The sequence below is a fragment of the Pleurodeles waltl genome, chromosome 3_1 (genome assembly GCF_031143425.1).
Source record: "Pleurodeles waltl isolate 20211129_DDA chromosome 3_1, aPleWal1.hap1.20221129, whole genome shotgun sequence".
In the NCBI taxonomy this organism is placed as follows: domain Eukaryota; kingdom Metazoa; phylum Chordata; class Amphibia; order Caudata; family Salamandridae; genus Pleurodeles; species Pleurodeles waltl.
Genome location: NC_090440.1, coordinates 99,800,930 through 99,825,699, shown reverse-complemented (window position 1 = coordinate 99,825,699; position 24,770 = coordinate 99,800,930). Strand labels below are relative to the sequence as shown.

At 46.8% G+C, this 24,770-nt stretch overlaps 1 protein-coding gene across 2 annotated transcripts in view; it reads right to left on the bottom strand.

Annotated features, from left to right (window-relative positions):
- Window positions 1–24,770, bottom strand: part of NELL1 (neural EGFL like 1) — a 3,335,977-nt gene that overhangs the window by 2,518,904 nt on the left and 792,303 nt on the right. For both annotated transcript variants that reach the window (XM_069221936.1, XM_069221935.1), the window contains exon 5: window positions 17,140–17,236. In XM_069221936.1, the coding sequence (XP_069078037.1) occupies window positions 17,140–17,236 (97 nt within the window). The remainder of the gene's footprint in view (window positions 1–17,139; window positions 17,237–24,770) is intronic.

Below are 24,770 nucleotides of genomic sequence, written 5' to 3'. Positions count from 1 at the left end.
ACAAGGATTGTGTTTATTGCCTGAGTTGGACTTCCACTCCCCTCAACCAATAACCCAATTTTTTTACAGGGAAATTCTCCAATTTATGGGAAAAAATCTGTAATTCAACTGACAGTAAAAATTAGACTTGTAAATTGTGATGCACTTGCCCCTAGTATCACGCAGTTAATTAGATACAGACAAATTCCTTTAACTGTTCAAATATCTATTCATTATAAATGTGCATCCATTATTTAAAAATCTCCCTTCATCTAACCTGCTGTTTATGTCAACACGTTTCGAGAAAAGCTAAATTCAAATAGTTGCTTTATGAGTCAGGGCAACTTATGCTGAATACTATTCTCATGCAATGAGTATATTAGTCTGACAGGATATAAGTGGATGTCAGTCATCGACTGGAATTCTACATCCCAGCAAGACAACTACGCTTTGCTTCGCTAAACCTCACACACACACATACCCGCATCCATCACAGCCGTCTGCTCCTTCTCTTACATAGCAGCCAAGTCCTGGAACAGCCAGCCCTTTCACCTCCGAACATCTCCCTCCCTGGTGGACTTCAGAAGTAGACTCAAGACATGTCTTTTTAACAGAGACACGGCACCCTCAGCGCCCAGATACCCATAAAGGTGATAGTGCTGCGGTTTACAAATGCTATGATTGATTGATTGATTGATACTACAAGCATGACTACCAACAGAAGCAACCATCACGTGTAGAATAGATGTTGTTTCAGTGTAATGAGCACAGTAGAGAAGACTTTCTCCACAATCAACTATTCTAGCCCCACTCCTCGTGGTAAAAAAGTAAGGAACAGCACCTGAGGTCCCTGGTGACACTCAACTTTTGGCTATGGTAGACATGTCCCTCGCTTTAAGATAGAGTCTGTAGCTATGTTATAGTCAGGTTTATATAGTTATAGATATTTTAGAGGGTTTGCCATTGGCAAGTTCTGGGATATGATTCACATAAGAGACAAGAAGACAGAAAGATGTTTGGCGACACTTTGGCCATTAGTACAGCACACATTTTTCAATGTTTTTTTAATCACCTCTGTACCCCATAACCAGCATCCCAGTATTAATCTTCATTTGCAACAAACTTCAAACTGAACAGTGGTTCATATAGGAACCATTTCCAGAAGCTATGAATCAAAACAAACAACTATGTGCAAAAACAAGCCACCTGAAACAGCCAGCTTAAATTGCACAGGCGGGAAATGAGGGGAAAGTTCATGAAGCAGGTAGTAGTTCTGCAGAAGGTAAAATGCAGCTCAACGAACATAAAGGTTTGTATGTTACCTACTCTCAATGTGCACAGAGTAACCCACATGCCAACATCGGCTCAGAATGCTCATAGTCTTCTGAAACAAGTGTGGTTGTAGCTGCAGGATAATGCTCCCACCCTACAATAGGTTTTAATAATAGGAGGAAGTGCCCTACTGGCCAGCACACAAATTCCATTTTATAGTTATGCAGTGGAAATACACACTGTATGCAAATTTTTTCTCAGTTAGAAGGATAGTGCATCCTTTACTATTTGGCCTCTCATACTGCCCACTGCTCGTGGTGTGAGCATGTCTCTCCTGCAGGCGCACAGGATTGAAAGGTACCCTTTACATTCTTGAGCTACTCAGCAGGATGGTGGCTGAGAGTGACTGCATTTCTCCCCCAGGGATTCTATATTGGCAGGGGAATGTTTATGGATTCCGCTTAGGGAGGATTGCACTTAGTATGGATTGTGCCAGCCAGGGGTTCCTCATGCCGGCTACTCCAGGGTAGCATTAAATAGTTTCTTCTTTGCTTTACTTGGTCACACAGTGAGTGCAGCCTTAGCCATTCCTAGCAGTGATTTTAAACTGAGGGTAAGAGGCAGTTTGACCTTTATGGGTTGTGGTGTTGCTCTACTCCTCCATGCCTGGACCTTGTGGCCTTTTAAAAATAGATCCAAGAACTATTTGTGGGACACGTCTGCTATAGTTCCATACAAGATCACTATCATTTGATGTGATGCAGGTGTCCAGTAGTTCAAGCAGGCTTCAATCAGCTACCTTTTCCCTAAGCAATGACAGGTGTGCTGCGAGGGCAATGTACTCTATGCCACCTATTGGCTCCCTCAGAACCACAATTTATGTGAGCACGCCCCTTCACTGATCATGGGAGAGGTGCCAAAGGCAGAGGTTACTATATTTCATATGGGTCCTACCAGACACCATCCAGGCAGGGAGCTAAGAATTTGACAATGGCCCAGATCACTTTTTCAGTTCCATTTTTTCATCCCACTCAACCAATGAAGTATGGATCTGCGGGACCCTAGATAAAACATTAGCTCAGAAAATAACAATTTCTTTGTAGTCAAGTGATCTGACCTGAGAGGACCTGGGTGGAGTTGCGATGCAATACAGCAATTAATCATTTAGAGTTCGGCTCCAAACTGTTCAATAGTCTAGTTGCCATAAAGTGTGTTTCCAAGAAACAGAATGCATTACACAGTGGCCCAATGGCGGCTGGTGACATTTGAAAGAGCTGGGACGTAAAAGTTGGGTATGACTTTTATGTAGCGAGTGAAGCAAGCAAACTTAGTGGACAAATATGGGGTGCAAGATCCTCCATCAAAGAAAAAAATTGAAAAAAGATTGACAAATGGTGAATTTAGAAAGTAAATTAATTTAGTGAGAAATTAAGGTTTATAAAGCAGTGGGAACATATAGGCCCTTGTTATGACCCTGGCAGTGAGTGATAAAGTAGAGGTAGTACCTTCCACAGGCTGGCGGTAACTACCATCAAATTATGACCATGGCGGTGATAACTCCCATAGACAGCCAATGTACCACACCAACCGCAAGGGTAGAAATAACACTCACCACGGCGGTAGCCGTCAACAGCAAGGCAGAAAAAGTAGCGCCCACCATATTAAGACACTACAATCTCACATGTTTTCTGGGGTGGTGCCAACGCCATCAAAAGTCTGGCAGAAACACATCACAGAATAAAAAAGACTCACCATCGGAGACACAGGGAAGAATAACACCGCCATGGAACCCGAACTGCAGGTTTTTCCGATGATCTTCTACGTTATGCTCCACCTGGAACACCAACGCCGACAAAGACTACAACGGAGAGTACAGCCACCTAGCACACAAGGGAGGGAGGGAGGAAAATGAGAGTGATACACACCCGGCACACACACACCATACACACAACCAGCTGCACAAGAAAAACAATTTGCACCCGATACACTACAGAATAATGCAAGGGCAACAGGAATGCACGTAGGTGAATGTATTGATATCAACAGCTAATAAATAATCCAATTGTCCATGAAACAGATATGTACAAATGTACACAAAGGGACACTGCCCAGTCCAATTTTCAAAGGGACCACATGGCCACGGGGCACAGTCCAAGGCCCAACTCGAATCCTGACTTCATCTGGATAGAACTCTGCAGGGGCATCAGTTTGCAAGTGGGCAGGCACATCAGGGGGATGGGGTGTGGAGGGCACCTCAGCTGAAGGTGGGAACAAGCCCACTGGTTCTGGAGGGGGCTCCATGCCCATTTCTCTTTCCTGGGGACTGCAAGGCCACAGTCTCTGGAGTGGGTGACTTTCCCACTAGTTCTGGAGGGGGCTCCATGGCCAGTTCTCTGGCCTGGGGAGTGCAAGGCCACAGTCTCTGGAGTGGGTGACTTTCCCACTGGTTCTGGAGGGGGCTCCATGCCCATTTCTCTGTCCTGGGAAGTGCAAGGCCACAGTCTCTGGAGTGTGTGACATTCCCACTGGTTCTGGGGGGCTCCACACCCATTTCTCTGTCCTGGGGAGTGCAAGGCCACAGTCTCTGGAGTGGGTGACTTTCCCACTGGTTCTGGAGGGGGCTTCATGTCCATTTCTCTCTGCTGGGAATGCAAGGCCACAGTCTCTGGAGTGGGTGGCTTGCCCACTGGTTCTGGAGGGGGCCCCTCGATGGTGGCCTACATGGCTTCCGCTGTTGGGGATGGCTGCACTGTGGTGGCAGATGGAGGTGACTCCTGGGCAGCCTCTGCAGGTGGTGATGGCTACACTTCCTCAGTTGGCTGTGGGGGTATCACCCTGACAGCCTCCACTGGAGTAGAGGGCTTCGTCCTCTCCATGACATGGTGCGTGGAATCCTTACCCTCCCTGGCAGGGGTTGATGGCTTCTTCCCCTTCATGGCAGGTTGTACGTGTTCCTTAGCCTTCCGGGTAGGAGTCGAGGGCTTCTTCCCCTTCACAGCAGGAGGTGCAGGCTTCATCCCCTTCTTGGCTGGAGGTGTGGGATCCTTTCCCTTCTTGGCTGATGGGAGTGGGATCCTTCACTGACTTTCCACCACGACTAGGTGGTGCCACCACTGTCTGTGTGGACTGTTTTGCTGAGGTGCTGGGTTGGGACATTGGGACCCTGCTCTTACGGGCAAGACGGGGAGGGAGGGGGAGCAAAGAGGTCAAGTTGGCCAAGGAAAAGCTTCTTAGGGATGGTGAGGCGGGAGGAGGGAGGAAGGATGGCAGTGGAGGTTGAGGGAGTAGTTGTAGGAGGTGTATGTCTGCTGGATTTGGGTGCAGGTGCATGGGCAGTATGCTGATGTGAAGTAGATGGCTGTTGGGTGTGTGAGTGCTTGCGTTTGTGTCCTTTAGGAGGTGGGGGACAGACAGGGTGGGAGAGGACACGGGACGCGTGCATGGATGTTGTGGAGGTGTCTGCTAGTGAGGTGTGTGTGCTGCTTGGTGTGGTGATGCTGGTGGTGGATGTTGGTGCAGTGCATGCAGGGGAGAGTGTGGATGTGACTGGGAGGGAGGCGGAGGAGGAGGAGGAGGGTGAGACAGTGGAGGCAGTGGATGTTGTTGTGTTTGGAACTGTCTGGTGTTTGCCTTAGTGCTTTTGGGATGAAGTGTGGTGCCTGTGTTTGCCTGTGCCACTCTTGGGTGTTGTCTTGTGTGCATGATCGTCAGTATGTGTGCATGGGATGGGTTGGGGTTGAGATAACTGGGACTGGGACGTGGCCATTGGAGAGGGGACGGAAGAAACAGGGACAATGGTTGCCATCAGAGTGGAGGCCAGAGCCTGAATCGATCTCTGTTGGGCCGCCAATCCACCGTGGATGCCCTCAAGGAATGCATTGCATTACTGCATCTGGGAGGCCCGCCCCTGGATGGCATTGACAATGGTTGATTGCCTTACAGAGATGGAGCTCAGGAGGTCAATAGCCTCCTCACTCAGGGCAGCAGGGCTCAGTGGGGCAGGGCCAAAGGTGCCTGAGGCGAAGGAGATGCCCACCCTCCAGGGTGAGCGGGAACAGGCAACTTGCTGAGGGGCTACTGGGAGGGTTGTGCTGGTATGGGGGTGGTGGCTGTACCTGCAGCTGGGGTGGTCACAGAGGTGTTGCCACCACCAGGGAGCTCCCATCGGAGGAGGTATCTGAGTCTGAGTTTTCATCTCCTGTCACCGCTTTGGTGCTCCACTCACCCTCCGTCCCACTGGTTCCCTAGGCATCGGTGGACTCTGCCTCCAGGGTCCTGTGGGATGCAGCTCCCTCTGTCACCGGAGCCCCTGCTCCTCCGCCACACAAGGACAGGATGACAGAACAAAAAAGCGGGGGAGAGAGAAAAAGGAAACACTGGGTCAATTACTGCACCAACACCATAGTTAGCATACACAGCACCGTCACACACAGGGATTAGGCTTAATCACTATGCATTGCACTGCCAGTGATATGGCTAGATGCTAAGGCAAGATGAGGGCCACACACCACCAACTGCACCCCTCCTGGTACCCACAAAGCCCTGCCTGAAATGGAATGCTACCAAGCTAGGTTACCTGCATTTGCCATAGACCCATTACCCTAGAGTTGACCCACGCTGCAATGTCTGGCCTGGCCTGAGGGGCACACATTAACTCACATCCATCACCCAGATCTAAACCCACATGCCAAATTTTAGATTAATACCCACTGTACTCACCCCCCCTGTGTCATTCCCTCAAGCGCCCATCAAGCTCTGGGTAGGACACTCCCAGTATGCGGGCCATCAGGGTGGTAAGGTTCCGACGGGCACCCCTTCCTCGTTGGGAGGCCATCCACAGCTGGGCCTCCGCGGTCTTCTGTGCCCAGCGTCTCAAGTCCTCCCACTGTTTCTGACAGTGTGTCCTCCACCTGCATAGACCCCCAGGGTCCACACATCCTTGGCGAAGGCATGCCATAATATCTTCTTTTGATGGGCACTGACCTGCAGAGGCAATACAGACAGGAGAACACCATTAAACAAACAGTCCAGCCTGTCACACAAATGGCCCACCATTCCTGTTTCTATCACCATTGGCACACACATTACCCAGCGCACACCATGTACACCACCACAAGACATTCCCTCCCCCCGGTCACATGGGCCATGGTGGGTTCTAGACACAGGTCACAGCAGCACATGCAGTGTAGGTGTTCTCCTGTTGAAGGTCGGGAAACAAGTGAGGAATCAGATAGAAAATGGTAGTCACGTCCGCGGAGATGTACACCATCACGGCCGGCGCAGATCCCCATTGGCCACTGTACTCTATAGAGCCCCATATTATCCAATGAGCAATTGCACGGTGGTGCAAGACCGACTTCCGCCACGACGCTCACCATCAGTGGAATTACCTCACTTCCACCCGTCCCTACATACAGGACAGACAGTCACCATTTCAGAGGTGGAGACAATGGTCCTATCAACATTAACTGCGTCAAAGATTAGATTAGCACATACCTTGCCATTAACACTGTCCCATAACATAAATGCACCATGTACACTGAAGTTGTGGTTCCATTGTTCAAATTGTGTAAGCCTATTCACTCTTGTGTCCCCTAGATACCTACCGCTGCAGATGAATAGGAGGTGGAGACATACCCCCATGTACAGACTCCTTGTGGACTTGGCTACACTGGAGGACTGGCACATTATCCTCACCTATAGACTGGACAGGGCCACAATCACAGAACTGTGTGTCCAGTTTGGAGCCAGACCTGATCTCATCTATCCGTCACCCGACTGCGATCCCCCCTCTTCTGCAAGTGCTGTCAGTGCTCTATTTCTTGGCAACTGGTTCTTTCCAAGTGACAGTGGGCTTGGCAGCAGGAATGTCACAACCAATGTTCTCAATCGTGCTGGCAAGAGTCTTGTCTTGGTAAAACACATGTGCAGCGACATTTCTTTCCACCAGGTGGAAGATTTGGCCACTGTGAAGGGCGAATTCTATGCAATAAGACATATCTCTAATATTAATGGGACGACTGACGGGACACATATTGCGCTTGTCCCAGGCACATGGTGTGGCTAATAGGTGAGCCTTGCTCACCCCCACTGTATGTTAGTGTATGCCTTCAGGTGTTCCCCCATAGGATTGTGGAAGGCTAAATGTGGTCCCTCAATAGTTGCAGGTGACTCTGGCTACCCAAACCTATTGTGGCTGCTGACCCCTGTGAGGAATGCCAGGACAGGGGCAGAGGAACGTTTTAATGAGGCACATGGGCGAACCAGACAGATCATCGAGAGGACCTTTGGGCTCCTGGAGGCCAGGTTCAGGTGCCTCCATCTGACAGGTGGATCCCTGTGCTACTCACCCAAAAAGGTCTGCCAGATAGTAGTGGCATGCTGCATGTTGCACAACCTGGCCCTCAGACAGCATGTACCCTTTCTGCAGGAGGAGGAGACTGGATATGCCCCTGTGGCAGCAGTGGACCCTGAGGACAATGAGGATGAAGAGGCTCAGGATGAGGATGAGGACAACAGAACATCAGTTATCCGTCATACTTCCAATGACACACAGATGACACAGAGCAACTGATTATTCCTCTGACTATTGGTGTATTCTGTGTAGTTGTAGCATAATGGCATAAACTTCCTTTGCATCTCAACTTACAGTCACCTATGGCTTTTCATTTTACAGATGTTGGTGATATAACAGCTGTGTACTGATGTGCTGACTACAGACACCTACAGGTCCTTATTTCTATGCTCTCATAGTGTTCAGATCATTTGCACTAGATGTGACTGTTTCCATAAATGCGCATTTTCAAAACGTAAAACACTAGTAGTCAAGTTGTGTTCAAGGGTGTTTATTGTAGTACTAAGAAATTGAGGGGAAAGTGCAATGGAATGGGATGATGATAAAGGAAAGCCCAGGGTATTCCTGTTTGTTTGTAGCACAGGTCCAGTGTCCAAGCGGCCATAGGAAGGGGAGCAAAGGCAGTTCAAAGTGGATAAAGTGACTGTGTGGGACACAAGGGGGACAATCAGGAGAGTCTCATTTCCTGGCTGTGGTCTTGACAAGTGTCTCTGGCTTTTGTCTGGTTTGCAGGGAATGTTTGCAGGGTGATTCACCTTCTGCAGGGGGAGGGGTGCTGATGGCCTGTGGGACCTGTGGAGGGGCCTCCTGTCCACTAGATGCAGTGGAAGTGGAGGGCTGGTCAATGGACCGGCTATTGGTAGGGGGTCTGTTGCTGTGGTGTTTTGCGTCCTTCATGATGTTGGCCATGTCTGCCAGCACCCCTGCTATGGAGATCAGGGTGGTGTTAATGGCCTGCAAGTCCTCCCTGATCCCCTGATACTGACCCTCCTGCAGCCGCCTGTTCTCCTGCACGTCGTCAAGGATCTGGCCCATTGTGTCCTGGGAATGTTGGTAGGCTCCCAGGAACTCAGAGAGTGCCTCCTGGAGAGTCGGTTCCCTGGTCCTGTCCTTCCCCTGGGGCACAGCAGTCCTCCCAGTGCCCCTTATGGCCTGTGCCTCTGTCCCCAGAACAGTGGGCCCACTGCCACTGACCCCAGGTCCCTGATTGTCTTGGGTATGAGGTGTGGACTGTGGTCCCTGTACAGGTGGGCACACTTCTGATTGATGTGTCTTGGGGACAGAGGTGTGGGTACGCTGGTGGGTGCTGTGGTGTTGGATACTGATGGGGGAGGCTCTGTGGTGGACTGGGAGTGGGCTGGGGTCACAGGCTATCCAGTGGTCCCTGATGGGCCAGGTTGTTGGTCCAGATCCTGAAGTCCAGAGTTACTGTCATCACTGGGGGCACCTTCTGTTGGGGGACTGGATAGTCGTAGCACCTCCTCTCCGCTTTCATTGGCTGAGGCACCTGTGGGGATGTGAGTGATGTATTATGCTTCATGTCTGTGACATATTGTACATCCCTTTTTTCCCCTCTATCGTTGCTGCTGCCCTGCCAACTTCTGCTTGTGTATAGTGATGTGTTGTGTGATTGTTAGTGTCCCTATGCTGTGCATGCTTTTGCGATGGGTGTCCCTGCAGGACTGGGGGGGCTGTCCATGCATTGGTATAGCATGCAGGGCTTGGCATTGGGGTTAGTCATATGCATAGGTGCAGTATGTGGGATGTAGTGGACTGATGGGAGTGAGGGTGAGGGGGTGAGATGGCATGCAGGTATGGGGGGTGATTAGTAGTAAATATTGACATACCAGTTTCCAGTCCTACGGCTCTTCCAGCGAGTCCCTCAGGATGCAGTATTGCCAAGACTTGCTCCTCACATGCTGTGAGCTGTGGGGGAGGAGGCCGTGGTCCTCTGTATGGCGAGCTGGTGCCTTGTTACTATGGAATGTACCTTCCCGCGTAGGTTGTTCCACCTCTTCCTGATGTCATCCCTTGTTCTCGGATGCTGTCCTACGGCATTCACCCTGTCCACGATTCTCTGCCATAGCTCCATTTTCCTTGCAATGGATATTTGCTGTACCTGTGCTCCAAACAGCTGTGGCTCTACCCTGACAATTTCCTCCACCATGACCCTTAACTCCTCCTCAGTGAAACGGGGGTGCCTTTGTGGGGACATGGGTGTTGTCTGGTGTGTGTTGGTGAGAGTGTGTTGAGTAATGTGGTAGTGTGTGTGATGTGGGGTGCGTGAGGGATGTATGGGTGTAAGTGGCAGTGTCAGTCTGGTGGCGATAATTTGTATTCGTAAAGGGTTGCGGGTAATGTGGGTGTGTGTTTTATAGTACTGTGGGTGTGTGAGTGTGGTGTATGTATGAGTGTGAGGTGTGTGTTTTTAGTATTGGCCAATGTGGTGTTGTTTTGTATGTGTGTGTCCATTCTGAGCACGGCGGTATGTACAGCCAATGGTTTACCGCCGTTTCATGTCTGCAGTGGTGATTTGTGGGTCATAATGTGGTGGGTGTTGTTTTGTTGTCGTAACTGTATGGGTGTTGGGACCGCCACTTTACCACTGACCTTTGGGCTGGCAGATTTGTTTATGTGGTTGTATTTTGTCGGATTGGTGTGTGGTGTCATAAAGTGGCAAACAGATATTCGCCACCGTGGCAGTATGTTGGTGGCCGTCACCACGGCGGTAGGCGGGATTTACTGCCAACGTCATAATGAGGGCCATAGTCTTGAAATACTAAACACATTAAAAACTGACCCCATATCTTACTGCATTAATACGTTCAACAGGTTACTTACTTGTGCAAATTGTACACTGCAACAACTTCAGGCCCTTTAAAGTTTGCGCTTGCCTAGTGTCTTGCCCTGCCTGCAGCATCAACTTTGGAAGAAAATGCTCTAACCAAGCATCAGGAAGCACACACAGCTGCTGGCTGAAAAGAATCATACAGAAATATCTGGAGGCAGATCTTTAAGTGGGATGAAAAAAGTGGGGGCTCTCTCAAAGGGAACATGTAAAATAAATGTCTGTGATTCTCTTATTGTGCCACCCGGCCTCTATTTTGGTTTCTCTCTGAGATGTTATTGCATCCAGAAATATACCACAACAGCTGACATAGACCTAAAACCTGTCTGTTCTATTGCTTTTGTCAATGGTTGTTAGCTGTTTAAGATAAATGAGTAACAACAGTGATCAGGTATAAATAATTAACATTGGGAATGTTTCAATTCTGAGACTGTGAGTCTGTGAATTAAATATTAATGAGGCCTATGGAAGGAGTAGGGCCTTCAGTTATGTGTGCTTTACATTAGATATGTATGCCCTTTTCTGTTCACATCTCATCCATCTGCACATTTTCAACCTCCTCTCCTTCCTCTTCAGCACCTTCTTTTCTCTCTCACCTGAATGCACTCCCTCATATCTCTCTCATTTTACCACCCCAAACATACACTGCACTCATTCACATTTAAGCACTTTACTTCATTTTGATTTTGCCTTCTAAATATTTTGACCTCTATGTGCCCATTCACACACACACAATGAATTTCGTATGCAACTGGAAAACATGGCTATAGTTCTGTGTGCTCTGCAGAGAGACCAACCCACTGTCAGGCACTTTGCTTTGCCTTCAGCCTCAACACTCTTAATTAAAAAGCCCATCATAAACCCCTGGCATGAGTCAAAGTATGCACTATGCAAGAGTAATACAATGCACAGAAACACAGCATGATGAAACAGCTAACTCTTAGGGAATGCAATGTTAAGTAAAACATGGAATAGGTGGAACTAAATGGCTGACATGGGTTACACACATTTTGGCATTCATTGTTCACATATGAATCCATATTGTGGCATTAATGTTAAGGGCATGAAAATAGGGCCAGTTTTAACACCGTACAGCAGATAACTGCCTTTACTGTATAATTTCAAGATGATATGTTCCCACTGCTTTATAAACCTTGCTTTTTCACTAAATTTATTTGCTTTCAGATGCACCAATTGTCAATCATTTTCATTTTTTTCTTGGGAAGAGGACTCACTTTGGACTCCACGTTTGTCCATTAAGCATGCTCGCTTCACTCGCTACATAAAAAGTCATGCCCAACTTTTGCGCCCCACCACTTTCAAATGTCACCAGCCGCCACTGACAAATGTGTAGGCATTTCAGAGGGGCCTAGCCCCTCAGCCCTAAAAGAGAAATCACCGCTGCCAACACAGTGATCCTAACTCATCTACCTCATATGTGACTTTTTCACACAAACTACTGCTTTCCTACCGCCCCAAGAACTCCTAACCAGGAACTTGGTTATGGTTAAGGTTATGAGTTTAATAAGTGTCTGTCCCAACACGTCCAGTTGTTGAGGAATGAAGGGGCTGAAATATTGCTGCATTGCCCCCATTCCGGCAGCCATTCATAGAGGAGACACATTTACGTACATCGTTTGCATCTGCAAACACCCCGGCTTACACTCAATAAAATATTCTGTTTTCTCTCTGGTGAACACAAAAATATTGTGTGACAAGAGCAGACTGAAGTCGTGCTGGGCATGTAAATACACTGCTGTAAAAGAAAGCTTCGCAGAAACTGGCACACACTCAATCTCACGCAAGGGCTAGCAAACAACCAGGCGTGCTAAATTCAGAAGCAACATAAAAAATGCAACCAATTATGTCATTAAACCTGTAAGACAGATAGCTGAACACTGAAGCATATATGTGCTGGCGGAAGAGGCATTTGTCTCCTTTGATTATGATCAATAAAAACTGCCAGTTCTGTTGCATATCATTAGCAACCCTTCTGCTTCAAAAGTGTTAATGTGCAAAACATATTAATTTACTAATGGGTAAGATCTCAGCCTTTTTAGACTTTAGTGTTCTGCATAAAGAAAGGGATGAAGACGGATGATTACGAGGCGACATCTCCTTTGATGTGGGCATAATCATATGTTTGCCATTTGTGGCACTGTGAGAAGCAGATGAGATGTTTTTGAAGGAAAAAACAACTGCAGTTACATACTGGCACAGGATACTCATTTTCGCATGCCTGTTCTGATGGTTTCACCTGCAGTGCTTAAATTGTAAAATTATATATATATATATATATATATATATATATATATATATATATATATATATATATATATATATATATATATATATAAATATATATACACACACACACATTTTATAGCTATATATATATATAGGTCCAGAGGTTTTCTAAGCAGCCTACTGCCGGGTACAGGATTGCAGATAACAAAGCTGCCTGGTTTACAAACCACATCATTACTTTTTTCTGACCATTCTTCAGTTTCATTTATTTAATTCCTCTTGTGTGGAATTTTTCGTCCTCTACTTTCTTCCTTTGTCATTGTTGTACTATCTTTCTCTTCTTCTTTTTCTGGCTTTCCCTCGCTCTCTCTCTCTGGCCCAAGTTCAAAATAGGGTGATGAAAAGTCAGCCCTGCTGTCGAAATGTGAGTGCTGGAGCTCACCAACCAGTGCTTAATTTGTGCTTGTTGTTTCCGGTGCTGAGCACCGGTACTTATTTTTGACTGCTGGCGTTTATTCTTCTGCCTCAAGCATTTGCTGCGAGCAAAAGAAACAAATGGGAAAGACGGAGGAGGAGAAAAATGAAAAAGCATCACAATGGAGGAGAGCAGAAAGCTGCAGGGGTGAGCTGAAGGGGCAGGGAGTGGCTTTAAATGTATTGAAGAGGGCCACGATGGCTTCAGGATTACGCTACCTCAGTATTCTGTGCTCGCACATTTAATTGCAGTAGCTGCGAGTTATAGAGGAGAGCTCTGAGCACTGGCACGTTTTTATTTACAAATTAAGCACTGTCACCAACTGCAACTCCACCTGGAACAAATTAAGCACTGTGATCGTCTGTGACAGGAGACGATGTCAAGTACACTCGTACCTTCTTTTGTTTATCCGTAGTACTCTCCACGATGGAATTTGGAGGCTCCAGATTATAATGAAAAAAGTTAAACTGCAAGCCCCTGAGTCCAAAATTATGTAGCCATATTGCCAGGCCTGGCCAAAGTGGATTCTTGTGGCATGTGGCTGATTGGAATTCGATTACCAGAAGAGCCTGGCCACCAGGGTCACCAGATTCCTTTTCGAGTTTTCCTTTTGCTTACTGTGGCAATCTAGAGCTTCAGTCAAAGTGTAAAATCAAGGAAGAAAATTATTCATATTGCCAGATTAAACTGGGTTTTAAATGAAAAACCAGGTTTGGCAGATGGCATCACTGATGATCTAAAGTCATATGGTAAATTTAGTGAGAATATCCAAGAGGAAGACCCCGATGGGCTGTCCAGCATAGAGGCAAAAGCCAGTGAACAAGATCCGCCTTTCGGCCCTCCATTAGCAATAAGCCAGAGTGTTTTTTCTGATTTTAGCCCACTTTACCTTGTATTTGAATCTGGCTCAGAGAATTAAATGCGGCTTTCGCTTCAATGCTGAATGTATAATCAGTCGACGCACGCCAGCATCAAGGGTAAGACGAGTGGGTAGCCGACCATCTTGATAATGGAGAAGATCCTGCAATCTCAAGAAGCTATCGCTATCACATGAGCCATTTTATTAAATGGAAAGACGTTTTGATTTAAACGACTGCTTAAATGTTGTTTTTGTTGCATCAGATATCAAGTGCTCACCACTTGAGGCTGCTGGCAATTGCAAATTGCTTAGCAATTTAGTGCAGCAGAAGCACTTTAATCAGCAGCAATTTTATTGAATTACTTAGACTATCACTTTAAGAATGTTGCACAATACCATTTTGCCATAATACGGATGGGAATATTTTTGAATAATTCCCATAAGTAGTCACAGCCATAAACTGTAAGCTATTGGGATGCTGCGATATTACTGTGAGTGCAGCTCATAGCTAGGTCTGCTAAAACGACCAATATGTATAATGAAACTTAAACAGATTGGAAATGGCTGATGGGTCTGGTATGGAAAGGCCTGTCGTGCAACTATACTAAGAAGTCTACACATGTTATTACCAAGTGCACGGAATGTGTAAGTATTGTGAGGTAGATTCATGGAGACTTGTGTTGGAAATACTGGTATGCGGGTGGAAATGAACCTAAATTGATTCACAGAAACTGGATCAGAGGAAATTTCGGATCACATGTAGTTTACAAACTTGAGGATTTGTGGAGCATCTGTTCTAGCAAATCTCTGACCTAAGGCGGTAAACCGAGCCTTCCTGAATCAATGACCAGAAAATAATTGAGACATTATTTTGTTTGTAGATACTCACAGATATTTAGCAGAACCTTTCCCACGTGGGAAGCTCATCATGCAAAAATATGAGAAAGTCTTTTTTCCAGAGCCCGTAAGGAATGGGGTTAGTGATTTCTTCAACAGGTAAAATACTTTTGGCTCCGGAGAACAAAAGTTCAGACTATCAATGTTGTGTAAAACGCACAGTGATCTACTGGTCTGTCTGGAAATCTAGCATTTGCCATCTTAGGAATTAGTAACTTTGCGAATTGTAGCTCTAAATGTCTAATATGTTTATTTACACATGTTCTTTGTCCCACTGTTAAGCGTCCGGCTTAGAGAAGAATGAAAATAGTGGGACCGATTCACAAAGGTAAACTTGGACTTTTGGTCTTAGCGTAGACCAAAAGTCTAACAGGCATATGTAAGAGAAGTGTCGCTGCACAATAGCGTCATTTGTTTATGCTATTGATGTACTCTGCAGGAGTAGTGCCAAAATTGTGGCAGTACTCCTGAGGAGCACACAGGGGCCCATTGTATTCAATGGCATGCCACCTTTTAACGCCTGCTCTGTGCAGGTGTTAAAAGTGGCGAAACAAATGATGCAAGGAAATCTGTTAGATTTCCTTGCGCCATTTTTTCGCCCCCCCTAAAAGGGGAATGCCCCCTTTGCATACATTATGCCTGGCGCAGGCATAATGTAGCGCAAAGGGTTACAAAGTGGCGCAATGTATGCATTGCGCCACTTTATAAATATGGCGCGGGGATTTTGGCCTTCTAGTGCCACATTAGCGTAAAAGAAATGACACTAATGGGGCGTTAGAATGGTGCTGGGGGCTCTTAAATATGCCCCTAAGTTTACTACTTTTTGGTATTTACAAATGTAATTTACGAGTAGTATCTTCATGTCCGCACCCAGGAAGGAATCTACGCACTCGGGGTGGAATCTCTTCCCCCAGTGTGGAGTCTCCACTCCGCACCCGGAGTGTAATCTCCACACCTGGATTGTACTCTCTGCACTCGGAGAGGAATCTCCTCACTCGGGGTGGATCTCCACCGAGTGCGAATTTTCCGCCCCAAGTGCGGACGTAAAGATACTTCTCGTAACTTACCATAGTAAATACCAAAAACTCATGAACTTAGACTTTTGGTCTAAACTGAGACCAAAAATCTAAGTTTACATTTGTGAATCAGGCCCATAGATGGGCAATGGTTTAAATGCAAAAAAGCTTGAACTAATGACAATATGTCATTTGCTAGTGAAATTGTTTATTTTTTTTTAAATATTAAATTAAATATATAATTTGTAAATTCAAGCTGACTACTGGATGTCAGATCAGCCATGCAAACTGCACAGGCTCCCCACAGCCAAAATAACATTTTATAAAGCAATATGTCTTTGTCATAATGTGACATTACGCAAAATTACATTAAAGATGTTCTCCAGACAACATCCACAGTAGAACGTTGAGGTCCTCATCTCAATTTCTGCTTGACGTCTGCAGTCTTAAAAAGATCAAATATGGTGGACAGATACTCTTGGTGATAATACCGACAGCCTGCAGCAAAATGCATTCATCTGCACTCCCTACCAGATCTGAGATTGTTTAAAAAAGGGCTGAAACATATTTATTTAATCTTATAATGTACTTACTAATGAGGTGTGCTCTGGATCTGGTTATCAGTAGTGGTGGGAGGAACTCGCAGAGCTTCACTGTGTGGAATTTCATGGAGTTACATTAAAACTCCACAAGATCACACTGAGTTCTATCAAAGGGCAGAAAACATGCATGTTGTGCTGAATTTAGCACCAGTAGCATGAGTAGCTCAGAAAAAACAGCTCGAACAGCACCATGTGGTGCGGATCAGCACATGGGGATTCAAGTTGATTTTGCTGCCGCTCGAGTAGAAAATCTACTTGAGAGGCTTCAAATCTAGTGAAGAAGAAACCCTCTTACCGTTACAAAACTGTGCTAGGGGACGACCAATCTCGCTGGCCAGTTCACATTTCTGGAGCCTTGCTGGAAAAAAAACACCATGCAGCAAATGGCAGAATTTGTCCGGAACTATACATTACAAGAGTAAGGCAGAGTCTCCAAATTCCGTCAATACCTTGGGCAGAATAAAGCATTTCCCCCTCCATAGTTATCAGTATTGAAGTTTCAACACATTGCATAAGTGCCTCTTTTGAGGTCTATGTGGTATGCATTATAAGAAAAATTAACATAACTACTAATAGAAGACAGGCTTACCTTAAACATGCCATGCTTCCTGTTACGTTGTCCAAGCCATAAGCTACTCCCAGGAGTCAGGTTGTTATCAGGAGGGTCTAAAACTCGTTCATAAATTCTGTTGAGGATGGAAAAGAAACAAATCTGTATGCTGTAGCCAATAATGCACCATATTGGGCTGAGAGATTAAGTGCATAGTCACTGTGATACACCTGTTATATTCTATTAAATACAGGACAATTACTAAGAATCCATAGGGAGCTGGAACAGAAGCTTACTAGAATGATCTTAATAATACAACATGTAGTCCTCATTGTGACTCCTCCCCTCAGGGTGTGAGAACTATTTAGCAAAATAAGTCACAAAAGAGAGGTATTACACAGTAAACACAGTAGCAGCAGCATGCAGAACAGCCCACAATATTTCTGAGATGGGTAATGCCATGTTTCAAATATGGGTACTGCCATGTTTCCTAAGCACAAGCAACCATGAACATTTAGATGCTAGAAGAATAACACTTCAAGATATGGTAATCAATTCAGAGATGGCTAGACTACAGTAAACACTGCTTTGAAATATTTCTTCATACTGACTCAAACAGTTTATTGCACTTTTAGGGTTTCATCACCAGTATTGACTCATAATGTGGATGAGTAGTGGGGCAGAAGAACACCTACTTCCACCCATCCAATCATAAGCACACATGCAGATTCACATTGTTGGACCTGGCTTTTTGACGGGGTCATCCCCAAACTTTTTGCCTCCTTCCTCCTATTTTTCTGACCTGTTGTTGTTGGCTTTTGACCTCTGGGCACCTTACCACTGCTAACCAGTGCTAAAGTGCATATGCTTTCTGTGTAAATGATACTATTGATTGGTTTATCCATGATTGGCTACTTAATTTACTTATAAGTCCCTAGTAGAGTGCACTATATGTGCCTAGGGCCTGTAGATTAAATGCTGCTAGTGGGCCTGCAGCACTGGTTGTGCCACCCACTTCAGTAGCCCCTTAACCTTGTCTCAGGCCTGCCATTTCAAGGCCTGTGTGTGCAGTTTCACTGCCACTTCGACTTGGCATTTAAAAGTACTTGCCAAGCCTAGAACTCCCCTTTTTCTACATATAAGTCATCCCTAATGTGTGCCCTAGGTAACCCCTAGAGCAGGGTGCTGTGTAAGTAAAAGGCAGGACATGTACCTGTGTAGTTATATGTCCTGGTAGTGTAAACTCCTAAATTCGTTTTTACACTACTTTGAGGCCTGCTCCCTTCATAGGCTAACATTGGGGCTGCCCTCATACACTGTTGAAGTGGCAGCTGCTGATCTGAAAGGAGCATTAAGGTCATATTTAGTATGGCCAGAATGGTAATATAAAGTCCTGCTGACTGGTGAAGTCGAATTTAATATTACTATTCTGGAAATGCCACTTTTAGAAAGTGAGCATTTCTTTGCACTAAAATCTTGTTGTGCCCTTCAATCCACGTCTGGCTAGGTTTAGTTGACAGCTCCTTGTGCATTCACTCAGACACACCCCAAACACAGGGTACTCAGCCTCACTTGCATACATCTGCATTTTGAATGGGTCTTCCTGGGCTGGGAGGGGGGAGGGCCTGCCCTCACACAAAGGATTGCCACACCCCCTACTGGGACTCTTGCAGACAGGATTGAACTGAAAGGGGGCTTGGTGCATTTCTTAGACACTCTTTGAAGTCACCCCCACTTCAAAGGCACAACTTAGTATAAAACAGGGCCTCTGCCCTACCTCATCAGACACTTGCTGGAGAAGAAACCTGAACCAGAAACTACATCCTGCCAAGAAGAACTGCCTGGCTGCTCAAAGGACTCACCTGTCTGATTTTCTACAAAGGACTGCTGCCTTGTTGTTGGCCTGCTGCCTTGCTGAACTCTTGTCTGGCTGTAAAAGTGCTCTCCAAGGGCTTGGATAGAGCTTGCCTCCTGTTCCCTGAAGTCTCAGGACCAAAAAGACTTCTCTCTTCCACTTGGACGCTCCGTGCGACGAAATTTTCGACGCACAGCTTGTTCCACGGCCAGAAAAACGCTGCACACCGACACTGATCGACGCGACGCCTTCGGGACGACCGAAACTTTGACGCACGGCCTTGCAAGGACAACGCCACCCGACTGCCCAGGAGAAATCGACGCGACGCCTGCCGTGAGATCAAAACTTTGACGCACGGCCTCGCAAGGACAACGCCGCCCGACTTCCAAGGAGAAATCGACGCGACACCTGCCGTGAGATCAAAACTTTGATGCACGGCCTCGCAAGGACAACGCCGCCCGACTCCCCAGGAGAAATCAACGCGACGCCTGCCGTGAGATCGAAACTTCGACGCGCAGCCCCGCAGAACGACGCGCAGCCGGAAAACAAGCAGGAAAATCCACGCACAGACCCGGGACATCTGGTACTCCCAGCGATCCACAGAAAGAGACTGTCCGCGCGCCGGAAAACGACGCACGACTCCCCGCGTGGAAAATAACAACGCAAGTCCGTGTGTGCTGAGGAGAAATCAACGCACACACCAGTTTCCACGTATCTCTTCTCCTGTGGCCCTCTGAGGAGATTTTCCACCAGAAACCAGGTACTTTGTGTTTGAAAGAGACTTTGTTTGCTTTCTAAAGACTTAAGACACTTTGTATCACTTTTCAGTGATATCTTTACAAATTCATATTGCAACTTTGATCGTTTTGACCTGAAAATACCCAGATAAATATTATATATTTTTCTAAACACTGTGTGGTGTATTTTTGTGGTGTTATGCTATGGTGTTGTATGATTTATTGCACAAATGCTTTACACATTGCCTTCTAAGTTAAGCCTGACTGCTCGTGCCAAGCCACCAGAGGGTGGGTACAGGCTGATTTTGGATTGTGTGTGACTTACCCTGACTAGAGTGAGGGTTCTTGCTTGGACAGAGGACAACTTGACTGCCAACCAAAAACCCCATTTCTAACACACATCCACCCATTCAGATGCACACTTACTCAAACCCATCCATTCAAAAGTGCACACATACACCCACTATTCACAATCACATACACACAGACAAACCCATGCAGACAAACAGCATGCATGTACGAATACACATAGGGGGTGATTCCGAGACTGGCGGGCGGCGGAGGCCGCCCGCCAGTCTACCCCCGACAAAATACCGCTCCGCGGTCGCAAGACCGCGGAGGGTATTTTGAGATTTGCCCTGGGCTGGCGGGCGGCTGACAAAAGGCCGCCCGCCAGCCCAGGGCAAATCTACCTTCCCACGAGGACGCCGGCTCCGAATGGAGCCGGCGTAGTGGGAAGGTGCGACGGGTGCTGTTGCACCCGTCGCGTATTTCAGTGTCTGCTTTGCAGACACTGAAATACTTTGTGGGGCCCTCTTACGGGGGCCCCTGCAGTGCCCATGCCATTGGCATGGGCAATGCAGGGGCCCCCAGGGGCCCCGCGGCACCCCCTACCGCCATCCTGTTCCGGTAGGGGTGTCAGAATCCCCATGGCTGCGGAGCTCGCTCCGCAGCCATGGAGGATTCTCCCGAGCAGCGGAAAGTCGGCGGGAGACCGGCGACTTTCCGTTTCTGACCGCGGCTGAACCGCCGCGGTCAGAATGCTCGACGGGGCACCGCCAGCCTGTTGGCGGTGCCCCCGTGGTCCGTGACCCTGGCGGTCACCGGCCGCCAGGGTCAGAATGACCCCCATAGATTCTTACACACAAATCTGCACTCAACATTCAATACACACTTACTGAGAGGCAGTGGTGACAGTGATTGCTGGGAAGGAAAGCAAAAGGGCCTCAAAAGTTGACAAATGATTTGGGGGTGACAAGAGATTCACAGAATTACCCATTGCCTTCTTTTGGTGGCTGATCACACAAAGCCCTCCACGACAAGGGACCGGAATACCTCAACAGACGCCTCAGCTTCTACGTCCCCACCCGCCTCCTCCGCTCCTCTGGCCTCGTACTCGCTGCTGTCCCTCGTATCCGCCGCTCCACAGCGGGTGGGAGATCTTTCTCCTTCCTGGCGGCCAAGACCTGGAACTCCCTCCCCACCAGCCTCAGGACCACCCAGGACCACTCCGCTTTCCGGAGACTCCTAAAGACCTGGCTGTTCGAGCAGCGATAACCCCCCCTTTTCCCCTAGCGCATTGAGACCCGCACGGGTGAGTAGCGCGCTTTATAAATGTTAATGATTTGATTTGATTTGATCTTGACATGGGTCAGGCAAGTAAAAGGAGGACCTTCCCTAACTCATTAATAAAGTGGAATAAGGTCAGGTAGGCTTGCTGACCTCTCCCAACTCTGTGACATGGCATCATTGATAAGCAGTCGGTCCTGGTACAGAACGTCTACTAAGGCTTGTGTTATGCTGAAACTCTTGACTATTATTCAATTACTGAAATTCTGGAGAAGTACTTAGGCTTTCCTCTAACTTAACTAAAATATTCAGATTTGATTAGCTTTCAAATGATTAGACAGAAAGATCGAAATTTAGACCCAGTACTGTTTCTCATCTTTAGTATTGCTACAATAGAGATTATTTTATGTTTTATGCTTGTATGTTTTAATTGAATCTGATTCAATGCTCTAATTCGCCTTTGGTGATTCTGTACTTATATTGTATGTTTCTGACACTCATTTACATAAGGCTGGCCTTGAATTTGTAATAAGCCTTCTGAATTTGAACTTCCACCTCAAAGACTTAGGCCCTCATTATAACTTTGGCAGTCTTTTTGAAAGTACCAGAAGAACGCTAGTACTGGCGGTCTTCCTCCCACCATATTACGAGTACTGCCGTATTTCCGCTACATTTTGGGTAGAAATCCTACAGTAGTCGTGCTGACGGAGGCGCATGGGCAGTTCCACCACCAGCCCTGCCCCACCAGAAGGACTCCACCAGCCGTATTACGACCTGTAATACGGCCTGGTAGTGTCCTGATGGCGGGGCACTGCCGGCGGTGGAAGCGCCTGTTCCCATTCCCTGCCGGACGACCTCCTCCCCGGATAAGGTAAGCTGGGTGTCAAACAAGGGAGGGGGTTGGGAGCGTGGGGGGTATTGTGTGTGACTGGGTGTTTGTGTGTGTATGCGTGTTTGTCTGCGTGGGTGTATGCTTGGTTGTCTGCTTGTGTGTATGCATGTGTGAATGCGTGTGGGTATGGGGGCATGTATAGCCCACGCTGTGAGGACCGGTTCGGTCCTCATAGCGTAGGTAAACACTGTCAGTTCAAGACAAACACTATCCTTGTTAGGACCGGTGTGTTATGAGGACCAGTCCCTATAGTGTGTTTAGGAAGTGAATGCATGTATGAGTGTGGATGTGAATGCGTGTATGAGTGTTGTAGTAAATGCGTGTATGGATGCATGTCAGTGAATGCATGTATGTCAATGTTGGTGAATGAGTGTATGGGGGGTGAGTGTGGGAGTATGGGTGCATGTATGCAGGGAGGGGGGCGCTGTACCTGAAGTGGTGATGGGGGGTGGGGAGAGGGAGGAGGGGCGCAGTGCCTGAAGGGGAGGTGGGGGGCATTGTACCTGAAGGGGGGTGGGGGGCTCTGGTATGGAGGGTGAGTGGGGGAACTTTTGTGCTTGCTGGGGAGGGTGGGGGAGTTGTCTGCGGTAGCCTTTCTACCAGGCTTTTCATGGAGGTGCTACGGCTGCGGAAACCCTGGTGGAAAGGCGGCTCAAAATACTGCCAGCGGTCTTCATTGGACCGCCAGGTCGGAGATGCTCATCTCTGACCCGGCCGGTCCAACTGCCCTGGAGGTCTGAGCAGGGATGTGGCAGGTTGGCAGAGGCCAACCCGCCACACTCATAATGTGGCGGTCTTCACCGCCAGCCCATTGGCAGTGAGACCCCCAGCATGGCCCTGGCGGTCAGTAGATTGCCAGGGTCATAATGAGGGCCTTAATGTCTGACCAAATGGGTTGCACAGTTAATTGATGTAAAGGTGTTGGTTTGTTCATCTGCATGACACATCCTCAGTGCCAGACTTCGTATCACAAACCTTTGTTGATGTAATCCTCAACTATGATGTAGTGCCTCGCATTGCAGTTCCTCAGAACCGACGAATGGCCTTGGTTGCACAATGCATCCTCGACATGAGACCTTGAAATGCTCCACAACCAGGATTTAAGGTACTCTTGTTCAGCAGGTCTAACTGGGTCCCTGTAGCTGGCCCACCCGTCATGGTCGGCATGAACTTGTGACTTTGTCCTGGTGTGGCCTGACCAAATATCCACAGTTGCTGCTTTGTGCTTTTTGGCACTATATATTCACTGAAATCTTTCAAATTACATGTTTCCGGTTCTACTGATAGGATTTTTATAGTTTTGGTCTTGATTTATATATTACAATTTACTATATTTTTCTCAACTGGTGTGGGATTTTTCTTTTATTATGTTTCCACTTTATTACTGTTTGGAGTACTGCATAAAGGCTTTACCCATTGCCTCTAAGTTAAGCTTGACTGTTCTGTTCCAAGCTACCAGAGGGTTGCACACAGGTTAATTTGGAGTTGCTTCAGCCTGACCCTGACAAGGATTGTGGTTGCTGCTTGAGCAGGGTATCACTCCCCTCAACCAGTAGCTCAGTTTCTTACATTTTCTATAACTGCCATCCTGTTTTTGGGGCCAAATAGTGCATATTAAGCATGTGTAAAGCTTAAGAACTAGAAGGGACTAAATGAAAGAAATAGGTGAGAACATAGATGAAATGCCTGTGATGGGGTTAATTGACCTTTCATTTCAGTGCGTCTCAGAAGTCTGCAGAAAGAATGTGCCCCTAATAGCATGTTTGCATCATGTTTTAACACTTCTACTTATTGAATTACGCCTGCAATCCTTTTACTTTTGATTATGCCATCGCTGTGTAATATACGTAATGAAGGGGATGTGTTACATCAATGATACTGACAGTCTTACTTCCCAGAAGTTGTGTGAAAAGCATGAATATATGTAAAAGAAAGTAAGCAAAGAGACAAAAACGAGAATACTGTATCTATTTAAAAATGAAAAGTTCCCCAGCCTGCTGAATGCAGAGTCTCTCTAGTAGCAGAAGCAGACCTCCCAATGACATTAAATTTCTCAAATTGTCATTTCGCTTTATCGATATCTGGTATGACTACCTGGAATGATGTGTGCGATTCTTCTTCCAATGTAATGGCTTCAAAGACTTGGTGGAGCGGGGATGGGTGTTTGCTTCCCTTGAATGTTGTATTTTAGATGCACCCTCTTAAAGCTTTTTATGTTAGGGCTACCCACTGTGTTGTTTTTTAAAATGCTCTTGCAATCGTCTGTAGGCAAAGTGTACACACTATGGTAATCTGCACTGTTTATATTAGTGAATCATTATAAACTAGGGAGCACTCTAAGCTATATTCCAGAAGGCAAACGAGGTATATAATGAAGCCCAATTCTGGTTATCTTTGACAATGAAAAAAACAATAGTTTGTACAAACTTCCATCCATACAGAAGGTACAGACTCTTGATATGGAAAGAGATGTGAACCTTCTAGGAAAAAAGACATGATGAACATTAAAAACAATCAATGTGTGTGCAAAGAACATTATAATTTTATATCAGCTTATGTTGTACATTTTCATATTTCAAGGCCTGCCCAAGTTGACGGAGCCACCAAACAGACTTTG